The sequence below is a fragment of the Neohortaea acidophila genome (assembly GCF_010093505.1).
Source record: "Neohortaea acidophila strain CBS 113389 unplaced genomic scaffold BDY17scaffold_4, whole genome shotgun sequence".
In the NCBI taxonomy this organism is placed as follows: domain Eukaryota; kingdom Fungi; phylum Ascomycota; class Dothideomycetes; order Mycosphaerellales; family Teratosphaeriaceae; genus Neohortaea; species Neohortaea acidophila.
This window is the reverse complement of record NW_022985513.1, coordinates 1,706,968-1,732,528: the sequence shown is the minus strand read 5'-3', so window position 1 is coordinate 1,732,528 and position 25,561 is coordinate 1,706,968. Positions and strand designations below refer to the sequence as shown.

At 57.0% G+C, this 25,561-nt stretch overlaps 10 protein-coding genes across 10 annotated transcripts; 3 read left to right on the top strand and 7 right to left on the bottom strand.

Moving 5' to 3' along the window:
- Nucleotides 1-4,104: 4,104 nt before the first annotated feature.
- Nucleotides 4,105-4,785, top strand: BDY17DRAFT_323467 (uncharacterized protein; the record flags this gene model as incomplete). Its single annotated transcript, XM_033737018.1, has 2 exons — nt 4,105-4,538; nt 4,602-4,785. 2 exons carry the CDS (start codon nt 4,105-4,107, stop codon nt 4,783-4,785), a joined length of 618 nt encoding a protein of 205 aa, XP_033591194.1.
- A 320-nt stretch (nt 4,786-5,105) lies between these two features.
- Nucleotides 5,106-8,138, bottom strand: BDY17DRAFT_323466 (Peroxin-3-domain-containing protein; the record flags this gene model as incomplete). Its single annotated transcript, XM_033737017.1, has 3 exons — nt 5,106-6,633; nt 6,708-6,914; nt 7,366-8,138. The coding sequence occupies 3 exons, from the start codon at nt 8,136-8,138 to the stop codon at nt 5,106-5,108; spliced, it is 2,508 nt and encodes an 835-aa protein (XP_033591193.1).
- Nucleotides 8,139-8,391: 253 nt separating this feature from the next.
- On the bottom strand, nt 8,392-10,749 carry BDY17DRAFT_323465 (rRNA processing/ribosome biogenesis-domain-containing protein; the record flags this gene model as incomplete). The annotated part of the gene is made up of 1 exon (XM_033737016.1): nt 8,392-10,749. The coding sequence occupies one exon, from the start codon at nt 10,747-10,749 to the stop codon at nt 8,392-8,394; it is 2,358 nt and encodes a 785-aa protein (XP_033591192.1).
- A 171-nt stretch (nt 10,750-10,920) lies between these two features.
- BDY17DRAFT_132265 (uncharacterized protein) lies at nt 10,921-14,872 on the top strand. Its single transcript, XM_033729423.1, has 3 exons — nt 10,921-11,192; nt 11,247-14,110; nt 14,168-14,872. The coding sequence occupies exons 1-3, from the start codon at nt 11,051-11,053 to the stop codon at nt 14,741-14,743; spliced, it is 3,582 nt and encodes a 1,193-aa protein (XP_033591191.1). The 5' UTR covers nt 10,921-11,050; the 3' UTR covers nt 14,744-14,872.
- A 128-nt stretch (nt 14,873-15,000) lies between these two features.
- On the bottom strand, nt 15,001-17,590 carry BDY17DRAFT_248719 (uncharacterized protein; the record flags this gene model as incomplete). The annotated part of the gene is made up of 2 exons (XM_033730930.1): nt 15,001-17,415; nt 17,483-17,590. 2 exons carry the CDS (start codon nt 17,588-17,590, stop codon nt 15,001-15,003), a joined length of 2,523 nt encoding a protein of 840 aa, XP_033591190.1.
- A 677-nt stretch (nt 17,591-18,267) lies between these two features.
- Nucleotides 18,268-18,924, bottom strand: BDY17DRAFT_249529 (ubiquitin-conjugating enzyme/RWD-like protein; the record flags this gene model as incomplete). The annotated part of the gene is made up of 1 exon (XM_033730984.1): nt 18,268-18,924. One exon carries the CDS (start codon nt 18,922-18,924, stop codon nt 18,268-18,270), a length of 657 nt encoding a protein of 218 aa, XP_033591189.1.
- Nucleotides 18,925-20,339: 1,415 nt separating this feature from the next.
- On the top strand, nt 20,340-21,317 carry BDY17DRAFT_323461 (HPP family-domain-containing protein; the record flags this gene model as incomplete). The annotated part of the gene is made up of 1 exon (XM_033737015.1): nt 20,340-21,317. The coding sequence occupies one exon, from the start codon at nt 20,340-20,342 to the stop codon at nt 21,315-21,317; it is 978 nt and encodes a 325-aa protein (XP_033591188.1).
- A 233-nt stretch (nt 21,318-21,550) lies between these two features.
- Nucleotides 21,551-22,153, bottom strand: BDY17DRAFT_323460 (Acireductone dioxygenase ARD family; the record flags this gene model as incomplete). Its single annotated transcript, XM_033737014.1, has 2 exons — nt 21,551-21,682; nt 21,752-22,153. 2 exons carry the CDS (start codon nt 22,151-22,153, stop codon nt 21,551-21,553), a joined length of 534 nt encoding a protein of 177 aa, XP_033591187.1.
- A 206-nt stretch (nt 22,154-22,359) lies between these two features.
- Nucleotides 22,360-24,303, bottom strand: BDY17DRAFT_296009 (tRNA adenine-N(1)--methyltransferase non-catalytic subunit). The gene is made up of 2 exons (XM_033733391.1): nt 24,122-24,303; nt 22,360-24,038 (listed from the first exon to the last, which is right to left on the bottom strand). The coding sequence occupies exons 1-2, from the start codon at nt 24,214-24,216 to the stop codon at nt 22,430-22,432; spliced, it is 1,704 nt and encodes a 567-aa protein (XP_033591186.1). The 5' UTR covers nt 24,217-24,303; the 3' UTR covers nt 22,360-22,429.
- Nucleotides 24,304-24,526: 223 nt separating this feature from the next.
- Nucleotides 24,527-25,517, bottom strand: BDY17DRAFT_296007 (actin-related protein 2/3 complex subunit 3). The gene is made up of 2 exons (XM_033733390.1): nt 24,885-25,517; nt 24,527-24,821 (listed from the first exon to the last, which is right to left on the bottom strand). Exons 1-2 carry the CDS (start codon nt 25,407-25,409, stop codon nt 24,774-24,776), a joined length of 573 nt encoding a protein of 190 aa, XP_033591185.1. The 5' UTR covers nt 25,410-25,517; the 3' UTR covers nt 24,527-24,773.
- Nucleotides 25,518-25,561: the final 44 nt, after the last annotated feature.

Below are 25,561 nucleotides of genomic sequence, written 5' to 3'. Positions count from 1 at the left end.
CCAGGTTATGCAAAGACAAGACCATCACCCTCGTTGGCACCGGAGACTGCCATGATTACACTCTTGAAGTCGAGAATCGTCAGTCTCAAAAGCATGCTGACCCAACAGCAACGCTAAGACAGCTTAGTGAGCTCGGCCAGCCTTCCGGCCGCGGAGCACGCCCTTAAGGTTCAACTGTAATAAGATGGAATCGCTAAATATGAGAGCACGTTCTTCAACCTTGACACGATGGCAAATCGGTATTGCAGGGGTTGTCTAATTAATCTCGGCTTCTGCCAAACACTCCAAATCGGACCTTTGCCTTGGAGGATCCGGCATCATCCATGCCTCCCACCCATGGCTCTGAAGAAAGTCATATCTCTCGCTATACGAGGAGAGTGGAAAACGAGGTCCTCTCAGACTGTGGTAGATTCTGTTGTCGTCCGCGCGGGCAAGGATGAGACGGCACTTGGAAGAGACTGCGCGTGCAAAACGTGGAATTACAACAAATGCTAGGTGTACGACCTGTTCCTCCGAAGACAACTCAGCATTCCTCTCGTTCAGTCGATCGGCCCCATTCGCACGCTTCTCCTCTCAGCACTCTAAAGGAACCTGGCAAGGCTGATCGGGGTGGAAGAGACCAAGTCATTGGCACCATCGAGACCCTCGCCATTGCCTGAGGATGCGGCCGAGGACGATGCCGCCGAGGAGCCATCGGTGCTGCCCTCGCCCTCACCCTCACCATCACCACCGTTATTTCCTCCGCTTCCAGCCCCGCTCCCAGTTCCGCTGCCATTGCTACCAGCGGCGGCTGACGAAGTTGAGGAGGAGGCTCCGTTTCCGTTGCTACCCTGCGACGTTGCGCAGCCGTCAGAGCCTAGAAACGAGGTTAGCCAATGCAGACGATTGACGCGGAGTCCTCTCCGCCGTCTCCTTCACGTACCACATGCGGCTACCGCCGTGTTCGTCGAGTTGGTGTTGGCAGCGGCGGCTTCGGCAGCTGTTGATCTGTTAGCGTTTGTCTCTACTAAAGCGACGCATGGGGGCTTTGTACATACCAGCGCTGTTCTTGCCAGTGCTGGACGAGCCTTGCGTGCTGACCGTGTTGCCTGGGGGAGGCGGGGGAGGGGGAGGCGGGGTCTGGTGATGCGGCTGCCTGTGATGCGGTTCGCGGTGCGCGGGCTCACGGCCGTGGCCGCCCGCCATGGGGGCTGCGATGGCCATGGCGGAGAAGAGCGCGATGAAGGCGACGGAGAAACGCATGTTGACGGTAGGTGGATTACTTGAGTTGTTCGAAAGGAACGGTGTGAGCAATGCAAGGATCTAAACGAGTGACTTGGGTTGGAGTGAGTGATAGCAATCAACAAAAACCGACGTAGCAAGAGTAGGCTACGGACGCCCTTTTATACCGACTCCCCAAGGTTTCGCCTGCATGTTAGGGGGCGTCGAGGCTGGCAAGCATATCGATGCCACGAAATTAAAGCGTGAACGGTCTGGCGGTTGGCATCAATCTCCGCGGCGTATTTATTGTCTGTCTGGAGGTAGGTTCGAGGCCAAACCCAATCGGTGGAAGTGCTGCGCTGCCCGGCGTCCGAAAGGGGCAGTTGAAGCTTGCCCGAAATTTGCCAGCCTTGCCGTGGTTGGCCAAGCCTGCCTGTAAGGCGACAATGATCGTCCAGGTCCCCTGTCGCTCCTCGTGTTCAACCTGCGCATCACAACCAAATGCGGGGTGTCCATCGTGAAATTAATTCACGTCCACCTGTCCTGCCGATCTATAGGAAATCGCGGTGCCAAGGTGTGATGGGCTCGGCATTGAACCGCCCGGACCGCGAGGCGCTGAACTTTTCATTCGGATAATGAGGTGTCTCAGTGGGAACAGGGCGTGTGAGTCGACAGGACGAATGAAGTACATGCAAGAGCCAAAGCACCCGATGGGAACTATCATTGTCTAAATCAGCCTTTTAGTGCTGTGTCAAATCATGCTGCAATTGCTTGGCCTCGAGGGCTGAACTCCTCATTTCCAGCCAGCAGTTGAGGATGCAGTGTGGTGACGAGACGACTAAATACTGGAATGGGAAAAGACAACCTCGAGATACTGTGATTGTTTGATTAGTAGCCCATCGTTGCCGCGCGAGATCATGCTGCTTCGTGGTGCACGCCCAGCGTTGCTATACGACTCTCGGCGAACGTGCCGAAGCCTGCACCCCTTTGGATTGACATCTCGGACCGTGCATTTGTGCCGCGTTGCTTCGCGTTTGTGCAGAGTTGCTTTCGTGTTTGTGCAGAGTTGCTTCACCTCCTGAATCAACAGCCTTGCGTCATAGTACGACCAGATACGCCCTCAGGGCCGTCTTTTCCGTGGCATCGTGAACAAACGACATTCCGACGAGCCGAATCGAATCACTCGCCAAATCGAAGCACTCGCCAAATCCTTCATCAACATTCCAGTTCTGGTCACTGCAAAATTGAAGTGGTGATCGGGCCGTGCGTTGTACGAAGCTGCCAATCCCGCGTTGCCTTCTCGTGGGAATACCAAGTCAACGTCATAAGGCATCCGAACCCCCTTCTCAGGGTCGACGACAAGCGATTACGGCGAGCCGAATGAAGCACCGCCAGCACGTTCGACGCTACACATAGTCCGCCAGCACCCTCCCCCACCTTGTAGCAATATGACGTACAAGGATTGAGGGTCCTGTTTACCTTACCTATACGCGCCGCCCACATTCTCCAAGTGGAGGAGGTCGGAGTGGGCGGAAGAAGGGATCGTCGCGCGCGGGCTGTAGATCTATATCCTTTAAACCCCACCCCGGCTTCTACATATAGCAGCACGATTTGGGCTATGTGGTCACGAATCCGCGGCTCGAGAGTCATGTTTGGAAGGTCCGTGGACTGGTATGCGGGGTTGCACCTATCGCCTCGCATTACTGCGAGGCCTGTCTGCTTTGCTCGGAGCCACTAGCCCTACGCGGTCATGCAGGTCACCCTGCTGTGCAGATGGTGGCACTTCTAGACTTGCGCCAGCCGAGTGAAGCGCGACTGCACGGCTCGACGAGCCATTGTTGTGCATCGTCTGTGAGCGCGCCGTCGCTTGATAGCCGCAGGCTGTGCAGTATTGATCACTAGTCTTCCGGGTCGGAATGTGGAGAGGTTGATATGTGCACGCCCGGGCTCACTCGTGAGTGTCACACTGTGGTTGCTACGCAGAGGCTCATTATCGGCGAGCGGCATGCCACAGGATGCTACAAGTAATGGACGACCATGATGTCGTGCATGGTGGAAATGGAGATGGCATCCAGTGCCGAATGAATGATACAGTAGATAAGTGCCACAAGCGAGGCCGGCGCATCGAAAGAAAGTCTGGAAGCAAAGAGAGGCTCAGCCCACGCGTGCTATTTTTAAACGCCGATAGAGGTGGTGTGGTTGTGCAAAGCTGAAAAAAAGGCAAAACTTCTCTCCCAAGCTCTCTTTCAAGCACTTTGCCGGCCTCGGCACCGCTTAAATTCTCGGGCTTACTCCTAACGTCACACCCTCTGCATTAACGCGGCATAAGCTGTGCCTCTCCGTACGGCTGGCCCGGACAAACTACTGTTTTTCGACGCCGGGCGCACCACGCCGACCCTTCGGCCATCATGTCTGGCTCGCGTGAACCTGCTCTCGCCGTCCGCCATGTAGCTATTTCCGGCCAAGCTAGACTGGTTGCCGTGGTAGGGTGTGGTCGATCCAGGCTGCTACCTTCCACTTCCATCGCTGTTTTCTGCTTTAGCGCGAGCCGAATACGACGGCAATGACGCTATATCCCACGCTACCTCTTGCCTACTAGCGATTCCTCCGGCGGTCATGCGCCTTTCCGTGCCCTCCCCAAATAGCTGGTATGCAAACGCCGTCTGCCTGTCCGGCGATGAGCGGCGTGTGGCACCAGCGGCAAAATCGCGCGCTCGGGTGCGGAATGCTGGCACAGATCGTGCTGTAGTGCATCATCGTCGGCCATTTGTATAAGTATCGGCATGTCCACCCATGTAAGTCTGCTCTCATCATCAAGCAATCAGCACTTTCCAGTCCAAGCAAGATCCATCAAGTCTATTCCACACTTTCTTCTTCCAACAACGCCCACCCCCCACAGCAACCATGCAGCTCATCACCGCCTTCGCCGCTTCGGCCCTCCTCTTCACCGGCGCCCTCGCCCAAAAGCAATCCAAGCCCTTCTACCTCGAGCTCAAGTCGGACAACTCCAGCCTCAACGGCCACGTCCTCGACGCCGGCCACGAAGGCGCCGCTATCGAAGGCCTGCTCCTCGGCCCCAAAGCCTCGGCCGTGCCCAAGAAGACGGCAAACTACTACACGTTCAACTTCAACTACACCCGGTCGCTGCCCAACGACGGCCAGCTGGTGTGGAACCTGGAGGGCGGCTCGGGCAACGACAGCTTCTCCGAGTCCGAAGCCATGACCCTCTACCTCGACCCCAGCACCAACGTCGCGCTCGCCCTCTTCTACCCCACCAACGAGCCCCAGTCCCTCTCCTTTGACCACGACAACAACATGTACATCCAGAGCTACTTGAAGTAAGTCCCCATGCCACGCATCCACCCCCCAGATTGCTTTTGTGCTAACATACTCCTCCTCAGCGACCGCGTCAACCCGCCCCAGAGCGGCAACCGCACCAACCTCTACAACTGGTACATGTGCGAGAGCAACTACGAGGGCTACATCTACAACACCCTCAACTGGGTCTACGGCACCAAGTACGGCCCGCAGAACCCCTCGTGCCAGGCCGTCAACGTCACCCGCACCTTCACCAAGTCCTCTTAGGCAGTCACGGCGTGATCATGCGATCATGTTGAGAGAGAGTGGAGAGGAGGCCATTTCGTATCACTGCATTCAGCGAAACCAAGGTGCATTGGGCTTGTTTGATATGCATAGCATTTGTGTACTAGTAACGTCTTTTGATGCCCTCTATCATGACTTCTTTCTCTGTATTTCCCTCGCATGCGGACGTAACTGCCAGCGGGATACAATAAACTCATTACATCTATCATCACATCAGTCAGACGAAGGAAGCTTTCATAAAATCTAGTCGGTAGGGGAGAGATCTAGAAACCTAGCCGCTACACGTGAACACGTCCGCCCTCTCATCTATCCCCACCCGCTCCATCATCTAATGCCCGCTTCCACGCACTCTCAAACCCGCCCCCACCAGCAGCCGGAGCCTCCTCCTCCGCCGCGGGTAGAAGCACACCAGCATCCTCGAGCGTGTTCTCGCCTAGGGCTTGAGCGTCTAATGGTGCAGACGGCCTGGATGGCAGCGGGACAGTCGTATTACCCCCGCTACCAAACTCGTACTCGAAATTGCTCGAGTAGATGACGGCCGCGAAAGCATTCAAATCGTGGACCCCGTCAATAGCAGCAAGGTACTCGTTGCCAAGAGGCGCATCCTGCGGCGCGACGACGCCGGAAATGGCATCCAGCTCCCCGCTGCCGGTGGCAATGACGTGCGCCTGCCGGCAGAAGATGGGCAGGATATGCGCAATTTTAGACTTGGTATCGACGACTTCGGTGATACGCGGTTCGTCCGCGGCCGCGGTGCCGGGAGCCGCGAGGCCGGTGGCTTTGAAGGCCTCGGTGGCGATGCGGTAGTCGACGAGGTGGGAGAAGGAAGCGTCGAGGATGCGGGTGAGGACGTGGGTGAAGGTGGGGGAGTCGATGAGGTCGGAGGTTTCGTCGAGCAGGCGGCGGAGGGAGTCGTTGACGGCTGTTTCGGCTTCGACTGCTGAGGCTGTCATCGGGTCTTCGACGGAGTGTGCTGCCGGGGAGGGCGAGTCGTCTTCGCCTTCGGACATGCTTGATTGGCGGATTACGAAGGCTTCGTCTTCGCGTGGTGGGAGGAGGTAGGTGAGCCATTTCATTTGGCGGCGCTCTTCTTCTGTGATGCCCTCGATTTGCGTCCTCACTTGCATGATCAAATCCGCCAGGCGCTCCAGGCTGATGTCCTCCCGTATATTGACGGTGCCGAACACGCTCTTAACCACGGTCAACACGCGGTCCATAATCTGCTTGCTGCCGCGATGCAGCAGCCACCAGGAGAAGGTGAGGTATTTGCGGTTCGTCTCAAAGTCGTTGCCGTACATGTTATCGTAGTTATCATCGTCGCGGTTCTCCAGCGATATCCTCGAGTCCTCCATCGGCGCCGGGGGCGTGGCGAGCGCCACGACGGAGGACAGGTACGTCCTTCGGCCCAGCAGGTTGAGCTGGATGCGGGTGAGCATGGTCAGCAGGCACACCGTGTATATGAGCGTGAGGGCACGCGCAATGGAGTTGAGCTTCATCTCCTGCCATAGTTGTGCCTTGCTTCTGCGCGGTCGGAGAGGAGGCGCCCCAAGTTCTGTGGGATTGCTCGTGATCTGGCTCGCGTGGATGTAGCTGCCGCTCTGCAGACTGGCCGCATCGTCTGTGATGACGCTCGGAGGGGCCGAGGGGTATTCGGACGACGGTGCTTCGGAGGCACTCAGTTTCTTCAGGCGCTCTTGGCGCTCTTGCTGCAATTGCTCGGTGATTTGCTCGACGGGCAACGCGCCGATGATTTCTTCGCGCACGGTGGGGAGGAGGGCGAGGACGGTGTAGGTGCAATCTTCCTGATTCTGCTCGAAGCGTCTTCGGAGACTGTTACACGCGCGGGGAATGGTTAGCTGGAGGGCGGTCTTTCATTCAATTGGCGTGGGTAGCATGCAACACACTTCTCTCGAGACACCCGGTCCTCGGTCATGCGCTGTCGCGCCTCCTGGATCTTGTTGAGGACATACTGCGTCGCGACGTATCCCGCACCAATCACTCCCGCGCCAATCAAGAGACTGGTCCTGTTGCGCCGGAACCAACGCCGGGTAGCTTCGATCATTGCACCATCGAGAGTGGTCGTGATTGGAATTGAGGAGGGAGTGATGCAGCTGTGGTGTTCGTGTAGAGGGAGTGGTGGTGGCGGTGGTGTTGATTGTCTCCTTGCCCGAGTCGCTTGCACGCGATGAAGTGATGATGAGATGTGGCTGGAGCGTCATTCATCGTTGCGCCGAGGTTCGGCCTTGGACTCCGCCTTCCGACGTCCACCCCATGCTCGTGCCTCTTCTATCATCCAATTGCCTCGTAATGTTTCAAGTATTAGGCACAATAGATGCTTCTCAATCTACCGTACGACAGTCGAGTGATGTGACACGTGCATACCTTGCCATGTCAACTTCTATCTCTACAAACTGGTCCCAACCTCACATCCCTTCATAATCTCATATACCATGCCATGATCAACGAAGAACAACACAAAAATTATTCCTATCTCGCCCAGGATTCACTTGGACCTTGGCAAAGTGCCGTTCAGCGCCCTGCAGCGGTGATCGCCACGTCCACAGCTGGTAAATCAACTTCGCCGTCTGCTTCGATTTGAGCATCCGGAAGCCAAGACTGTCCATGAGCTCCCCAAACCGCTCCCCGGTCATATAGCGGGAATTTGCAATACACGCCGCCGGGAGGACGAGGAAGAGTGCAGGGAAAACCTCCCGAACAGGGTCAGGCATGTCCTTCGCAGCTTCTCGGTCAAGGAATTGGCATGTACGTCTCAACATCTCGCCCCGTCCTTCAGGCGTCGGGACGAAGTTCAGCACAAGTGAAAGCGAGATCATGTCGAATCGCTCGCTCGCATTCCCGGGAAGTGGTCTCTGCATGAAATCCTGCTGCACAATGCCCTTTTCCTGCGAGTGCAAATCTATGCGCTGGATGTCAAAGAGCCCACTCCTAGAGCAAGCATTCCTGGTGGAAAGAGCGCCAATCTCAAGCATGCGTAATTTGGGCTCCGCAGACGCCAGCTCAGGTTGGACATCATGAAGCCAATCCATCAGCACTTTCGAAGAGTCGCCGCCCCGCTCGCTCGATTGCCCTTGGATGCTGGCGAGCTGATAACTCTGCAGCCCGCCGAGGTCGTTGATTTGGTTCTCGACATCTTTGATGGCGGCCGCGTCGCCCGTTTCCTGTGCGGTTGCAAGCTTTTTGCTCAGCTGGTGTTGGGATCGGATGAGTTTTTGCGTCGCCTTTTTCGAGAGCGATGCTGTCGTCTTCTTTGCGGTGGGTGGTCGTCCGTGATGCAGCGTCTTTCGCTTTTTATGGCTGCTTTTGCCGGGAGTCATTGGGGCCATCTAGGAGCGCACAATATTGTATCGAGCGCGCTCTCATCGTTTCGGGTTGCGAGGAGTTTCGTGTTGTCGCAAATAGGTCGGAGGGAGTGCGGGTTAGGGTTGAGGTTGGGCTTCTTTTCAAGGCTTCGCTGCTTAGTCACGCGTTCAGGCGTGGTGCACGATTGAGTAGACAAATACAACCAACATGCGCCAGTCTGGGTTAGGGAGTAACTCTCTGTGAGGTATGTTTCGCTCTGATATGTCTCTACTCATCTCCCTCTTCGTCATCCTCATCCTCCGAATCTGTGTCAGGATCAGGATTGATCGCGGGTATCTCGAAATCGTCATCATCGTCCTCGATCTCAATACGAGCATCGCCCCCCTTTGTAACCTCTTCGGGACCAACGCCTGCTGCTCCCGGAGCCACGATATCCGCCATCACAGCACGCTGCACTGGCTCCAGAGGTTGCACCTCCTGCAACTGTGGCAAAGCAGCGCCGCTTTCGACCTCCTGCTGCCCAACAGGATGAACGTCCACTAGAGGTCGCGAAAAGTTCTTGAAAGGGGATGTCCTAGCTCGCTTTGGTGTCATGTCGGCCTCGACTGAGTCAGAAGCAGCCCGCTTGGGCTGGCCAACTTCAACGTGAGTTTTAGCCAATGCGTCTGATGCGTTGCTGCTCGTGAGCGCGGTGGCAGCACTTCCATTGACAGCCGGTTCACCTTCCGCAGCGACAGGCCATGCAACAATATTCTCTTCGACCAAATCCTCCACTTCAGACTCGGAAGCTTCACCAGACATATCAACATCCTCCACATGCGATGTATGTGTCCCGCTAGCACCCGTAGCGCGGGAGCCTGAAAGGATGACAGGCATCCGTGGCCTGAGTATCATCTCCAGCCCTGAGCTCTCTGGGAACAACCTGGCGAGCATGGGTAGGAGACTGGGCGAAAGGCCAGCTTGGCCGTCTTTACTTCCAGGGTTCATGACGCACGCTGTCAAAGCCTCTTCATGCTTTGTCAAGATTGCCGTTCGCTCCATTTGCACACGCACTTTGCGTGGATTGTAGGCCGGGTTAATTTTGGTGAAAAGGCGTGGTAACAGGGTATGCGCTGATGCCACGCGGTCATCTTGTGATGCAGAGCGCAATGAAACAGCCGTAACTCCTGCTGGAGGCGTCGCAGAGCTTCCATTCACACTTGTCGTTGATGACGGGGCATCCGTGGGTAGAAGATCCTCGCAGCACATCCGGATGATAGGCGCCAGATCTGCAACTTCCGCCTTCGACATGCCCGGGCCGATGATGTCCAAGAGATTCCTCAGTGTCTCGTAAACGGCCATGCGAATGTCCACATCTGCTTTCTCTTGGCTGAAAACGTGGCGCACAAGCTCCAGGAGCTCAGGGATGTAGGGCACGCTTGCCGTACCGAAGCGAGCCAGTAGGGTATTGGCCAGTTGCATGGTCGCGATGTGGATGGTAGGGAGAACGGTGAAGAGTGCCTCTCTTTCATCCTTGGCTATCTCGACGTTGAACTTTTGTCCATCATCACCGCTTCTCGCCGGCATGGTGACGTTGAGAACGCGGTGGATGAGTCCGACCAGGAGACCTACGGGTACATGCACCGTACCAGAAGTTGAAACTTCTAGATGTGATTGGAGCACGACGAGGAGTTCCACGAGCATCTCACCATCAGCGTAGACACCTCTCCCAGGCCCGGATCCGAGGAAGTTGGCAATCTGATCGGTAGCAGCAGTGGGTTTGGATGCGATGTTGTTGCTCGCCGTAGATTGCCGGTCCTCGATTATCGCTCTGAATAAAACGTCACATGTCTCATGAGCGGTTGCGACTGCCGTCTTCACACCTTCTGCCCATTTTGATGCGCCACTTTGTTGAGGGGCGCAATGGTGCAGCAGGGCTAGTAGTCGTCGAGCAACCTCTTTTTCTCCCACGGTGTAATGTACCTCAGACGCGGTGCTTGAAGAAGTGGAAGAGATGATGCGCACAAGCAAAGCTCGGATTTGTTTGTCGAATGTACGAAAGACGGTCGGATGTCGGGGTAGTAAAGTCGCAAACGCTGCCAGAATAGTCTGTCGTTCATTTGCAGAGCATCTCTTCTGTTCGAAGTTGTTGAGACAAGACGTAATGAAAGGTGGGAGAGATGGGGTAGTGATCTCCCGGACCAGGGTTGTGTGATCCCAGGTGAGAGTGAAGATCCGGGTGATGGAGATGACTGCCAGCGTGCGCGTAGTAGGAGGATCGGGCTTCTTCAAGATGGCCAGAAGGCTTCTGACCCAGGCCCCAGATTTGGTGAGCAGTTCAAGACCACCCGCTTCAATGGTAGCCTTGAGTAGAACGACTGCTGCCCATCGTCCTTCGACTGTGCGGTCTTGGAGGAGTGAAAATAGCGTTTTGGTGAAGCGATGGACAAGAGTCGCGGCTTCTGCGTTGCTTTTTAGTTGATCTGGGGAGGCGGAGAGGAGATCGCGAGTGTTCCATAGCGATGAGGATATTTGAGCGGCGACATGAGGCAGCTGCTGAACCGGAGTCGATGCGATGCGATACGTGATGGCTCGCAATGACGCCACACTGGCTGAGCTGCGTGGAAGACTGTTACTTGACTTCATCGTGCGCGGTGCGCATCCTGGCGCAAAAGGTGTTTGGAATAAGAGGCGGCAAAAAAAGTTGGAGTGTGTCTGGCCGGATGAGGAAGTTTCGGCTGGCTGGTCCGCGCTCCCACGAAGCTCTGGCCAATGACATCGGCACGCGCCGCACGTCAGAGTACTTCGTCTCGTCCCTGACCAGTGTCCTTGCACATCACTCATCTTGGAACGACTCTTGAGCGTGCATGTTGAAACCCTAGTACTGACGACCACGACAATGACGCGATAGTACCAGCGAGGCGGAAGAGGCGGAAGGAGAGGCGCCATGAGTGTCACATCGGCCGCGCCGGCCACGGGCAAGGGCGCAACCTACTTTGCCCAGCTCGACCAGGCATTGTGCAATGGCAACTGGTCGGAGATTGCGGAGCTGGCAAGGAAGACGGAGAAGCATGCGTCGCAGCGGAAATGTATGTGCCTTTATTCCCTTCCCTGACTGAACAACTTGCTAAGTCTGTCTGAAGGCTTTACTCTTGCTGCGCGCTCCGAGGCGCAAATCTCCTCGATATTACAACGGCAGACATCCTCCACATCTCCCGTAGACGGCATCGGCGATCTCATCTCGAAGCTAAGCGAAGCTACCTCCAATATTCGAGACGACCGGTACCCTGAAGACGTGTACGTTGCAAAGACATGCCTTGCAGAGATATATCATCTACAAAATGACCACACGAAGGCTCTGGAGGCTGTCCCCAAGGAAAGCCGACCGACCTCCTCGGCGTCAGCACGAGCAAGTCCTTTGGGTTGGACGGAAGTCTGCGAAGTCAAGACGGAATACATCAAGCTTGTCGCTCTTATCGAAAGCGGGAAGGAGCAGGATGCCCGAACAATGTGCTTGGAGATCGCGACGCGGACACCGGGTTCGAGAACTCCGGAATTGAGGAGGTGGACTGAACGCTTACTTGCGCGAGCGTGTCTGGTTACGAAGATCTCCACAGGGGAGCCAACGGTGCAGTCACTCAGCCAGTCTCTCCGTTGTTTCTCGGCGTGGTCGGATTTCTGGCAACGAAGCCCAGCGGCTGCTAGTGCAGCGAGAGCGACGACATCTAAGCTGGACACACCCCGGAGAAATGTCTGGCGGGCTCACTATGAGCTTCTGTCGACCATCTTACACTACGGCTTAACGTACAATACGTCATCCAGGTCCGCCTCAGATCTTCTCATCATGCCCTCAGAAATCCCGGCCGGCGAAGATCGCACCGTGGCGAGAGTCCGACAACGCATAGCAATGCGCCGGGTGGAGTCGAATTACGAATCTCTGCTCCTGAATGAAACACAGTTTCCAAAAGCGAGCCAAATCAATACTGAAGTGGAAGAATGGGTACAGCGGGCCGTTGCCAATTGGAAGATCCTGTCTGGTCCTGCATGGTCGGATGCCGAGCTGGGAGAAGGCGGGAAAGAAAGCGCGGGTCGGAATGTGCTCGACATCTTGTACAGAGCCGCTACGAAGACCTTCCACTCTACCACCATCCTCAGGAACCTATTCACCGTGCACGCGGCTCTCGGCGAGTTTGACCTGGCGATGCACGCATTCAACAGCTTTGTCGAGATCATCAGCAAGGACAAGGCGCGGGCGGAGAGGAAGGAATCGTCAGATGTGAAGATTCATCCTGATGATACTGCCGTCTTGGTCGCTGCGGAGGCCGTGCGAATTCTATGCAGGTACGGGGACAGGGATCAAGGCGTGAAAGCCGTCGAGGTCGGTCATACGATCAAGAAATGGCTGGACGAAGCGAAACACCCCGCTTCCATCAAAGACGCAGTCCATTCAGCCGGCGGTGGGAGTACCGATTCCCGCGCAGAATCTGGACTCAAATCCACCACGTTGGCAGCAGGATATCGGGCAATTGGAACTGGCCAGGCTAACCGGGCTCGAATGATTGAAGACACGCATGCAAGGCCCGAGCTGCAAGCCGAAGCGCTCGAGAACCTAAGGCTTGCGCACGATTACGACAGAGAATCTATCGAGACTGCATATGCCCTGGCCCTTCTCCTAGCGGAGACAAGAGACGTCCCAGACGCAATCCAGGTCTTGAAGCGGGCAATCGCATCTCCTGGACCGGTCGGTGAAGATGACGAAGAGGACGAGACCGACGACTTCGCCCGCGAGCGATTACTGCTTCCGGTCTGGCATTTGCTCGCGCTCTGCTTGACGGCCAGTGATGGATACGAACAAGCAGCGCGCATGTGTGAGGCGGCCTTTGAGCAGTTTGGCGATTCCGCCACGCTCTATGGACACTCAGAGCAGCGCAATAGTGCTGAATACGGGGAGAAAGGCGATCTTCCCAACGGTCTAGTCGATCAGATGGAGGGCTATGAGAAGGAGACGATTCTTCAGATCAAGATGACTCAAATCACTCTCTTCGAGCTTACGGAAGGAGCTGAAATGGCCGTGGACGCGAGTTATGAGCTCCTGGGCTTGTATGCGAGGTTATTTGGGAATCTGAATACTCGTCGGCCGACGACTGCACAGCCTCCTCCGACAGCAGTATCTGCGACTCCGACGAAGCGTGGCGGGACATTGCGAAGTCTTGCCGGTAGCATACGCTCCAAACCCGGGAGAGCAAGCATGGAGAGAGATCCCAGGACTGGATCCCGGGCTTCAATAGTGCCGAGGAGACCAGACGCCGCAAATGGTGCGAACGAGACTCCAAGAACCGACGACAACGTCGGCCTTCCCATCGCCATCACCGTCACCAATGAAGACGGCGTTGCCACGGAAAAGTCACACCACCACATGCACCTGCCCTTCCGGCGACGGGATCACGGCGGCCTCAAGACCACTGGAAGCATAAGCAGTATGCGCAAGCCATCCGAGAGGCTATCGACTCTGATGGAAAAGACTACATCTCCCCCTTCCCCCGCCACCAATAACGAAACTCTCGCAGAGAAGTCTGTACCCCCAGAAAATGACTCGTCCAAGCTGGCGACCGCGCCAACGCAACCGCTCGGTGAAATGGCGCACAATATTTCCAAAGACGCCCTGCCACATCCACCCGGCCACGAGCAACAGCCACCAGAACAAGACGTCCGACTACCAGCACCTCACCCTTCCACCAACCTCGTGCCTGACGCGCGGCTCCCCACAGTTCAAGATCGGCAGCAGAGATTCACGCTGCTCGTCAAAATCTGGCTTTTCACTGCTGGCTTGTATCTTCGCGCGGAGCTGCTAGACGATGCGAGCAGTGCCATCGACGAAGCGCATCAACTCGTCGGCGCCTTCGAGATTGAAGTTGGAGCTGAGCTTTCCAGCGCTCGTCGCTTCTTCGACAAAGGCTGGGGCGGAGGGAACAGTGTCGACGCCTTGTGGGCCGAAACGTGGTCAGCCGTAAGTTCCATCCCTACACCCCCTTGCGCGTCCCTCCTAACAAACTACAAAAAACAGAAAGGCTACCTCGCCCTAGCACGCACGCAACCCTTCCTCGCAATCGACAACTTCGAACAAGCCCTCGCCCACTCCCCCGACCACGCCGAAGCAATCCTAGGCCTCTCGAACCTTCTACTAGACATCTACGAAGAGAAGATTCCCGCCGAAGAGCCCCGGCCATCCCTCACTCAACGTCCCACTTCCTCAAATCCCACGATCAACGGCCCTATCCCCGCCGCACCAGATATCCCTCCCAACCCGCCATCAACCACCACCAACGCAGAACAAAACCCCACCCCCGCTCCCACTCAAAGCACAACTCCCAACCCCCGCCGTCGCCAAAATAAAGACCCCACCCCCGCCGAACTCAACCGGCTCGCATCGCGCGACAGAGCGTACATGCTCTTGTCACACCTCACGCGCTTAGGAAGCGGCTGGGACTCCGCGGAGGCGTGGAGTTCGCTGGCGCGCGCTTACGAGCTTAGTCGGCAGGTGTCGAAGGCGAAGGAGGCGCTGTGGTGGGTTGTGGAGTTGGAGGGGGGAGCGCCTGTCAGGCAATGGAAGGAGGTTGGCGCGGGGGGATTTACGTTGTGAGGGGTTGTGGGAGGGGGAGTTCATTTTGTGTGTTTCTTTGTGGCAGGTTTGGTGAGAGGAATGGAGGAAGGGTGGATTGTGATGGAGGATGCTGAGGTGCTTTGGATTAGTCCTGACGGAGGGAAGGACTCGTAGTGATGCTCGTCGTCTGTTTTACTGTCCATCGCGAGTTCGCGGCCAGCTATTACCCGCTCACACTGCATCAGCAAAACTTCTACAAGCGCACCAGCCGCCTTCCAAAGCCCGGCAAACCTCGATCACTTCTCCCCCTCGCGAAACTCAACATGCTCCATCCCCTCCACAGCACCATGCCTCTCCTCCTCCTCCTGCATCTCCCCAACATCAATTCCCTCATCCTCCTCCTCCGGCTCCGGCGTCCCAAGTCGAATCTCATGCACCTCCGCCCCCTCGCGCTCGCGCTCCCTCTCCCGCAAGCCCTCCAGCTCATCAAGCGAATACCCCTGCTTGATGCCCTGGGCATAAGCGCCCTGGGGATCGAGCGAGAATTCGTCGTCGTCGGGGTAGTGAGGGGGCGACGGGTGCGCGGAGCTGCCGCCTCCGACGCCGCGGGTGGAGTCCATGGATGAGCGGTCGATGGTGCTGAAGGGGCCGTAGCGCGCGTCGTTGTTGGCGCTTGGGTTTGCGGGGTTGTCGTTTTCGTCGAGGGGGAAGTCGTAGGCGGGCGGGTTGTAGTGCTGGTGAGTAGTGGGTTGCAGGTGGCGCCGCTCGGAGTGGAGTTCGGCGGCGAAGAGGGCGTTGTCGCTATCTATGAAGGCTTGGAGGGGAGGGGGGAGGGGTGTAGAGGGGATGCTGGGGTCGCCGTTCATGGCGTCGCTTGCGTAGACTAGTAGGGCGCTGCTGTGCTCGAGTTCGACAGCGCGAAGGACATCGTAGTCTGCGCTTTTGGTTTTGGTGATATTTGCGGTGCCGCTGCTTGCGCCGGAGACTTCGTATTCCATTCGCCACCATTGCATTTCGGGTGGGGTGGAGTCGTCGTTGAGCAGCATGTCGTTCTCGTCAGAGGCGGCGTTGGGATCGGCGGGCGCGAGGACGTAGGTGATATTGGGTTTGGTGGCTACGCCTCGGAGGATGTAGCGATGCTTGAGGTCTTGCGGAGTCAAACCGGCTGGCGGCGCTTTCGACATCTCGGCAATCGCTCTCTTCGTCTTCTCCTTTTCCTCGGCGAGAGCGAAGAGTTTCTCGTCAATACTGGAAATCACCTTCTCCAGCTTCTGCGCGATATCCTGGTAGTGCGGATGCTCTGCATCAGGCTCGGCGGCGTTCGTGATAGGGCCAGGAGGTCGGTCCGGGTTGAGGACATCGAGTTTGTTCTGCCCAGAGAAATGGCCAAAGGTGTGCCGAATCAGCGTCATGGATTCAACCTGCTCATTCTTCGTAGGATGCTTCCACGTCGTGAGTTTGCGCTCGATCTCTTCGATTTTGGAGATGCGTTGCCGCGCGTTCGCCATTTGGATGCGAGTGGTGCGCGTCGCTTCGATGTTCTCGGGGAGGTATTTGTCGACGTAGAATTGCGCGGGGATTTCCAGTCTCAGCTGGGGGTTCAGAGCTGCATTCTGCTGGTAGGCGCGCATGACCAATACCTCGGCGGGACGTTCGATGTAGTTGTCCGTCATCGCCGTATCGCTGTCGCGCGCATCCCACAGCAGGTCGTCGAGCTGCTCGAAGAGGTCTGATGTCGAATCCGAAAAGACGTTGACTTGCATATCAACCAGTGTCATCTGTGGCGTGCTCACGCCTTCGGGAGCGTTGGTGCCGACCGTCGTGCTAAACAGACTTCCAGCCGGCGGGGATTTGGAAGAGGCGGCGAGGCTCCACTGCTCCAGGAACAGCTCGAGCAGGGTATGGGAGCGAGTGGCCCCGGCACTCTCCAGTTTGATGGCATCCGTCTGTATCAGCGCACCAACGCTCGCATAAGTACGGTGGCTCGCGCTCAGGAAGGCCATGAGGCGCTGCACTTCGGCCAGCAGCTCGTCGTACCTGTCCGACTCCGGCTCAGCGGCGCTCCCATCGTCCACGTGCACGATTTTGGGCATCGCGATCGCATGCCCTCTCCACCACTCCTCGTCCTGCCCGTAGTTTGGCTGTACAAAGTCACGCATGAGCAACGTTTCCCGTGCGCCAACGATAGCCTGACAGATGGTAAGGAGATTGGGCATGTAGTCTCCCGTAGGCAGGTACTTCAGCAGCCGCGGCTCGCCCTCCACGTGTCTTCTGTGCTCGGCATCGACATCCAGCACAATCTCGGTGGTTTGGTGTTGGCCCGTGGGAATCATGGCCCATTGCGAAGCATCGTAGTGGTCTTTGGTAGCCGGGCCGAAATGCTGACCATTCGCGCCAATGTACCCCGTCTCCTGCACGTGCGTCGCCGCAATGTTGCCCTGCGACATAGCCATAGCCTGCGCAAAGTCATCATCCTCCTGCTGTTTGGACGTCGGGTGCAAGTACGACCGTCCGCTGGTAGATGGAGCGGGCGAGTTGGGTCTCGTGGCCGCCGCGCTGGATCCCAAAGGATGTAAACCCGCCGTGCCATGTTCGCCTTCCTTGCCAGCACCCCAGGCTCCCTCATCCCACTGCGTCGCCGACTCCACTTTTGAAATGTCCTCTCCATCGAAGAAGGCAGTAGCAGCGGCGTTGACATCGTTGGACTTTGCCTGTTGTTGTAGCAGTCAGCTCTTCCACTCCACTCGACCCTGCACACGAAATATCTCAAGCAAATACCTTCAAATACCGTATCGCCTGCTCGCGCATCAACCCCGTAAACTCCATCAACCCCAACACCTGCTCTTCCTCCGGCTCGGCCGGCATGCTGGCGGCCTTCTGGCTCATCACCCGGCCGGCGGCATTCGGCGGTACGGGCGTTTGAGTCTGGTCGATTTGGCTGGTGGGAGGGAACCAGCTCATATCGGCAGGAGGAGAGGAAGAGGGGGGAGGGAGAGGGAAGGGAAAGGAGAAGCGGTGTTTGGGGCGTTTGCCGTATTGGATGAGGTGTTTGGCCGCCGACAACTTTTTGACTTTCCGGGGAGCTTGGACGCGCCTTCCTTTGCTTGCGTCACGATGTTATGCCGGAAATGGATGCAATGAGGTGAGGTTTGAAGTGAGTTTACAACAGAGTCCATTTCCTGCTAATTCACATGATCTACGGCTTATGAAAGCTGTTGTAGAAATCCTGCTTGCTCAAGAGCTGATCGCAAGTCGATCGATGACAAGGCTGGCTGCATTCACACCTGACGGAGCTTGCCTGCACGCTAGGCTGGCAACTTGCAGCAAACATGGGAGGAGACGCGCAAGAGGTAAGATGCTTGAGTGATCGCGTGCCCATTACATCCGCAAGCAAATAGGGTACGTATATCGCGGATAGTGCATGCTCCAAAACGTGATGTTGACTCCCGCTCCCAAAGATGCGTCCTGCTGGACGCCGGAACTCCTCGCTAAAAGCAAATGCCCGAGCCCATACCTTCCCTTCCGTCCCTCGGCAACACAAGCTAACTCCGTCCCTTCGCACACTATGCGTCCCCTTCGGTGTCCTCGTCCTCGTCATCGAACATCTCCTCGTCACTCTCGCTTCCCCCAAAGTCATCCTCGGCCTCCGAGTCGCTCCAGCTGAAGTTCGGCTCCACCTTATCTGCCTCGCTCTTGCGGAAGGCGCTCTCGTGCGTCGGCATGTCGAAGTCGGCGGGAATGTCACCTTTGCTCTTCTCCTTGTCCTGACGTACACGCTCCTTGAAGCCCTCGGGGTCTTTGCGCAGCATGACACCGGCATCGACGTTGGCGGGGCTGCTCACTTCCGGGTCGTCGAGCAGGCTGATGACGGAGATGAGGATGCTCTCGACACGCTGCACCGGGCTCCATCGCTCGCCCGCCAGCTCGCCGCTCATGCTGTCCTCGCCCGGGGCGTGCAGGATGCTGATGCACAGTCGACCGTCGGGGTAGATGTTGGGGTGCCAGAGGGGACGCTCAAAGCGAAAGTCCGGGGGCTCGTAGGGGTAGTTGCGCGGGAACTTCATGATGGCTTTGTAGTAGCCGCCGTAGTAGTGGGAATCGGGGTTGAGGACGACGAGGGCCACGCTCCACTCGAAGATGTTCTCGCGGATGAGGGAGATGTTGGTCCATGTCTCTTTGGCGAGGGCTTTGTACTCGTTGAGCAGGATTTTTTCCGCCATGCCGAGAGGTGAGGTGATGTGGGTGGCGGCGGCGGAGGATATGGAGTGGCGGCGGGAGGGAAGGGTGTGCAGGTCGGTGAGGAAGGGGGTTTGGATGAGGCAGTTCGTGGCCAGAGGTGTTATCGAGGCTGGCGAATGGTAGGTGAGATTGGGTGAAAGCGGTGGTGCGAGAAGTGAGGGTGATGAGAACGGGTGTGATGATCCGTGGTCGTGACGCCGGATGCGGAAGCGTGAGGTCTCGGCGGTACCAGCGTCAACCTTATCGCCCGAGGCACGTTTGGCGAATGCGGGCAGAGTCACAAACGAAAGGCTGGCAGAGGATTGAGAGAAGGGAGGGTGAGGAGAGGTGGAAGGAGGAAGGAGAGTCAATGTTGGAAGGCGTGTGGGATGGCCGGGTCGCTGACGCGACGTCGAGTACGGCGAATGTGATTGCGTGCCTCAGGTTACGATAAGGGCCTAGGCGGCCGATAATGCCCGAGACTCGCGTGTTGGATGTCGCGCTGCGCCCACGGTACCGACGACCGCCACATGCGCAACCCCAGCCAACGCAGAGGGACAAGAGTGTCCATGCGACAAGGCGTAGGCGGGTTGTAAGAGGAAGAACATGGCAGCATGTGAGATTGATTTGATGAATGCATCGGCGTTCGCAGCAGATGCCCACGACTTATGGCCACATTCCTCGGCACAGAAGTCCTATCGCGCATCGACTTCTGACACTCATGTCAATCGACGCTTCTCATTGGACCATCTCAGCATTGCAACGAGGTCTTATCAATGCTCCTTTCTCACAAGAAATCAACCTCACCTCCTCTTCTCCCTCCTCATCTTCACTCCTCGCACCTCGATATTGTCCTCTTATCACTTTTGCCGCGGATTTGGCACCAAATGGCGGCATCCATAGGCATGCGAGCCTTCTCAGAGCCGCACGAATCCATTACGTAGCGGATTGCCTTTAGCCTCTGTCATCTCCTCCGATGCCGCGAAACCCAAGCCTGATGCTCTGCGGACAGAGCGTGCAAGGCGATGACCAGGCTTCGACCGCAACAAGCAGACGCATCGAATCATGAGTCTTGGCAGACGAGTCTGTTGCACGTCTGGAACCTTGCCGTCAAGTACAACTTGTCGGTGGAGAGTAATTCGCTTTTCACACTGTTCGGGTGGCGTGCCGCGGAGATGTACCGAGCAGCACACCGCGCCGTGAAGACCTGGACCTTTCGCGGGACAGCGGAAGAATGATGTTAGCTGCGGTAAGATGGCATCCGTCACACTGGCTTCACGTTTTGCCGTTCACATCCTTCTCTTCTCTCGTGTACTGTGTTTACATATCCATTCCCTGCCCCGTGTGGTGTGGCGCAAAGCGCGCGCCCTCACACACCCACACCACACCCTCCTCCATCCCCGCACACGCACCCAAAATGGTCCGCAACGTGCCCCGCGAGCTCTTGAACTTCAACATCGACCGCTACGTCAACCCCTTCATCCTTCCCAATCCCACCTCCACCTTCCCCAAACCCATCGCCCACTTCCTTGGCCACCGAAGCCAGCCGTCCAAAGACCCTCCCTCTGTCATCGACTGGATCCTCACCGCCATCGCAACCGTAGCCGGCATCTGCTCCGTAGGCGCGGTCTTCAGCTATGGCCCGGGAATCCACCAATGGAACCCACCATCCATTGTCGCGAGTCTAGGCGCCAGCGCGGTGCTCTACTACAACACCACGAAATCGCCTCTCGGCCAGCCTAAGAATGCCGTCCTCGGCCATTTCGTCGCTGCGATAGTGGGCACAGGCATCGCAAAAGCCTTCCAGCTGCACCCCACCTTCTTCGTCAAATACTCCTGGGTATGCGCGGCGGTGGCATGCGCCGGTGCCAGCGTGGCCATGAGCATCGTCCGCGCCGTGCATCCGCCTGGTGGCGCCACGGCTATTCTCGCCTGCACGGAAGCGGAGGTCATCGCGCTGGGCTGGAGATTCCCCGCCATAATGTTGGTCGCGAGTCTAGTCATGTTGGGCGTGGCGTTGCTACTTGATAACATCGGACGGCAATACCCTATTTTCTGGTGGACGGGCGAAGCAGTGGGGAGCAAGCTGCCATTGCGCCGCAACAAAGCGCAGCACGAGGGGGAAAGCAGCGCGGGCGCGGCGGAGAAGGGCGAAGCAGGGAGCGCGTCGGAAGAGGAGGAGAACATCGCGGAGGCGGCGGAGGGATGGGAAGACGAGCAAATCCAGGAGGACCGCGCGTCGAATGGAGACATTTGGTTTCGGGAGGAGCTGGATGCTATTCGTATTGCGCCGGAGGGGATCATGGTGCCTACGCACGTTGAGCTGGCGCAAAATGAAGTGGAGATGTTGAGGAGCTTGATGCTACGCATGCAGAAGAGGGAGCTGGATGTTTGACGAGCGGTTTCTTTCCACATGACGACTGCATGTGATTTGAGCGTGGCGTTGGCTTGAGCATTGGGGACAATTTCGCGTTCCAATGTCTCCTACATCTTAATTGCATTTGCGCGTGAAGCAGAATTCCACATCATTTCAAAGCGTTTTTTGGGTGGATTGTTCATACATTTGAAGTTTTCAACGGCACTCGTCACCCAGTGCTCGTCTAGCCTCTGCTTCATCACTCATCATCTTTACGCGCTCGCCGAAACACTATCCCGCGCCTTCAAGTACTCCACGCGATGCTCGTTGACATCGCTCTCCTCTCCACGCTTGATAGGCGTCCATTTCGGCTCATCCTTGAACAAGCGAATGGCCTTCGTATACTAAACCACGAGTCAGCGCTTCCACCACACCAAACCAGCACCACGAGAAAGAACTCCCGAAAAACTCACATTCTGCTCATCAGTAGTAAACCGATGATAGATCCCCGCAGGCATAATCATCAAATCCCCCTGCTCCAACCGGATGCGCACCCAATCGTCCTCCTTGCCCCGCACGTCAAAATACCCGCCGCCCGCAAGGATATACCGGATCTCCTCGTCCTCGTGCAGGTGCTCGGCGAAGAAGTTCTTCACCTTCTCCTCGTACCCGGGCAGCGTGGAGGGGGAGATTTCAATCTCGTCGCGGTTCTTGTAGGCGCGCTCGGCCGCGATGCGGTTGACGGTGTCGAGGTCGTTGGGCAGCTCGTAGTGCAGGATTCCGAGGTTGGTGAGGTAGGTGGGGTCCACGGTGCGGCCTGAGTCGTGGGGGAGGCGTTGGTCGCCGGGGAGGTTGTCGTACCAGTATGCTCTCATTTTGACGGAAAGAAGTGTGTGAGTTGTTGGTGTTGAAGATGGAGGGACTGAGGTTGTGGGGTTTAAGCAGGATATATTCGTGCTTGAGAGTTGGGGGATTCTAGGGCTGGCTGGACCCTGCCAGGGCTGATCACGTCACGTCACGTTGCGTGGTGGGGCAAGCCGATTGGAAGGTCATTTTTTTTGCCAAACAGAGAAGAGGTTGCGCTGTTTGCCCGAGTGGACGTAAGCATGTTTTGCTTGGCCAAGAGGCTCGCCTATCTAGTAACTGTGTAACTAGCCAATGCTATCAGAAGAAGGCGGAGGAGGAGGTGCATTCACTTTCCGCCTCTTGGCAGTAAAGTTGCCTCGCGCCTCCACTCCGCCCTCAAGCGGTATACTCTTCCTCGCAGTAAACACATACCCTTCCGCGCCCCCTCTCGCACCCATCACCGGATGCGTCCGTCCAGGTAGAACCTGCCACGCCCTCGCTCGACTCGTCTGCAACGATGGCGCCAGCAGAAGCCGCGGGTCGACGGGGAAGTCGTCTGCATTCGGCTGCTGGCCCTCCGCGAGATGCTGCATGTATGCCGCCCGGCGGTCGCGGGAATACAGGTCCACGAGCTTGACCAAAGGCTCTGCAGCGGGGGAGTAGATGACTATATGCCCGCCGCCTCGCACCAGAGGTACTGTATGCGAGAGGATGCTCGCAGCGTCCATGCTTGTTGCCATGACTAGGCCGTCGAAGCCGCCTTCCCGTGCTTCGTCGACGATGGACTGGAAGCGCTCCCAGCGCCGGCGCTTCTTGAAGTAGGCGCTGCGTTTGCCGCTTTTCCACTCCGCCATTTCGGCGGGTGTGGCGGTTTCTGGCTCGCGGTACGTCGGGTCTTCCTCCGGGTGGAGGAGGGAGAGCCAAGAGAGAGGTTTGAGGTGCGTGTGTAGTGGGTGTGTGGTGTCTGGTTGGTTGGTGTCGTAGCCGAAGTATTTGAGTAGGGACACGTTGGGCTGCACCGCCGGATGGAGCAGGGTGATTGTGTTTGTCGGTGCCGGGAGGGGGAAGTCGCGGTGGATGACTAGTTTGGGCGCCGCTTGTTCGGTCGTAGAAGTGTCCGCTGTGGGTTGAGCATCGCTCTTGTCGGCGACTCGTTGCGAAGACGCTTTGCCATCGTCTTGGCCCTGAGCCTCTGAGTCGGGAAAGAGAATGCCCATTCTTTCTGCCACCGCAGCCACAAGGAGCCCAGCAGTCTCGTCGATGACCAACCAGCGGCCACCGCCGACTCGCTTCCCGGCTGCATCCCTTTCCACGTCGTCATCAGGACAGCAATGAACATTGCTCCAAGCCACCATCAGCCCCAGCGACTCCTCCCTCAACTCAAGAATGCGCGCCGGCTCCTTGACAGTAATATACTCCATCAGCGTCCCAAGATCCATGGGCAGAACCGTAAAGCGTTTCAAGTACTTCTTCGTCTTCCGCACCATATACTTCGCCTTGGAGAAGTCCGTCTTCTCCCCGAGTCCAGCATGATTAGCGAGAATCTTCTCAATGATTTCCTTGCCACCCGATGACTTCTTCAACTCCTCAATCTCCTGCTGCGAAAGTGCTTGTCGGCTCGCATCGTCAACGGTGAGTCGATTATTCTTCATCCCCGTCGTTCGCTCCTCGGAGAGCAAATCGTAGCCCTCGGGAACACCATTCGTCCCTGCTGTAGCTTCGGAGTCATCTCGGCTCTCAGCGGGCGTAGGCGCACTCGTGACAACCTCTGCATTCAACTCATGCGCTGGAACTACACGTATCCGTGCTTGCGCCTCGCCGGCCCGTTTCTCCAAAAGTTCGTAGGTGTGGTAGTATGGCCGACCCAGTAATGAGTTAGACGAGATGGATCCAAACTTGCCAATGTCGATGATTCTGCGACGGGGCGAGTCGTTAGCTTTGGGGCAAGTTTGTTCATTTGTGAGAGCGAGATGCTCAACCGGAGCTCTGGGACATACGCATCTGCTCTGATTTCTACCAGTTTGAGTAGCTCGGAGGGCAGGCGCAGGAAGAGAAATGTGTTTGGCTGCACGTGAGCGTGCGCTGTGCTCATCTTGTCGTTGATGTTGTTGATGTTGCGGAGAATGCTTCTAAAGATGCTGGTATTGCCATCCAAAGTGAGGTCCGGGCTGGAGTGAGGAAATTTGGACTGGTCTTCCCCAGAAAATTGCAGAGCAGCCGAAGTCTGGTTTCGAAGCCTTCTCACAATTGGAACCCCTGCGACTTCACAACTCACGCGTACTGGAACTGCGTGTATGGAGTGTATAGAGCAGAACCCTCGAGTAGCTACGCTATTATACAACATGAATCGATTCGACACAACGCGTTACTTCGCTTGAGCGATGTGGCTAACCACAAGACTATGGCTACCGGAGGACAAGCCTGATCGTCACAGTTTGAAGATGGGCGAGGAAGGAAGTATGGAATAAACAGATTCATGTGATTTCCATTTCTGTGCTGCCATGGATCCAGTGGCTAGTACAATCTACCTCTCCGGCCAGAGCCCGCCGTACGGATCCATTTTCGCGACCCTGGTTCGAGAAATGGACAGTCCAGGAGACCGGCGTGATGGAAATACCGGAAATCGCGGCTCATCATCGCACTCACTGCTCATAACTGCTTGCCCATGAATTTCCGTTTCGAATAGCTGAGCCACCACTGTAGAACATCGTTAGCGTAAGCACTGATGGAGAAACATCACATCACATGGCCGCAACGCACCTTTGACGGCACCCCAGTGCCATCCGCGTACACCCTCGCCAGCAACCTATACGCCAGCTCCTGCCTCATCTGCATAATATACTGCCGCAACACTTCCGCCTCATTCCGATCCCGCGGCGGCTCAAAGGCCTGGTTAAGAGGGAAGCCCGCATCACCAGGAATGGCAAAGTTGGTGTCAAGCGCGACATTCAGCACCGCCTTCTCCGCTTCCCGTCGCTGCATGTTCGGTCGGATTTTGGTCAGGATGTCGGAGACGAAGAGGATGCCATAGATCAACACGCGGTCGGCGGGGCCCTTGATCTCGAAGTTGCGGAAGAAGGTGTTGGCGCGGAAGAGCGAGAGGACCTCGTCGAGTGGGTCGTAGGAGGGGTTTGAGGGTTCGAGGTCGAGGTCCGATGTGCCTGGTGCAAGGGCGGGCAGTTGTTGTGCGGGGCCTCTGGTTTTGGTGCGGAGGGGGAGGAGGGCGAAGTTGCCTGCGAGTTGTTGATTCGGCTCGTCGAGGAAGACGGAGTGGTAGGCGGGCATGATGGGCGGTTTTAGGGGCCTCAATGGCCGGCGCGATGTGCTGGGGAGGAGTGTGGAAGTCGGTCTGGCGTGTTCCCGCCGGCGTAGTCAATGCGTGATGTCTGCCTGTGCTTGCTTGCGCGGACGGGCTTCATAAGCTGGAGGTAATTGTG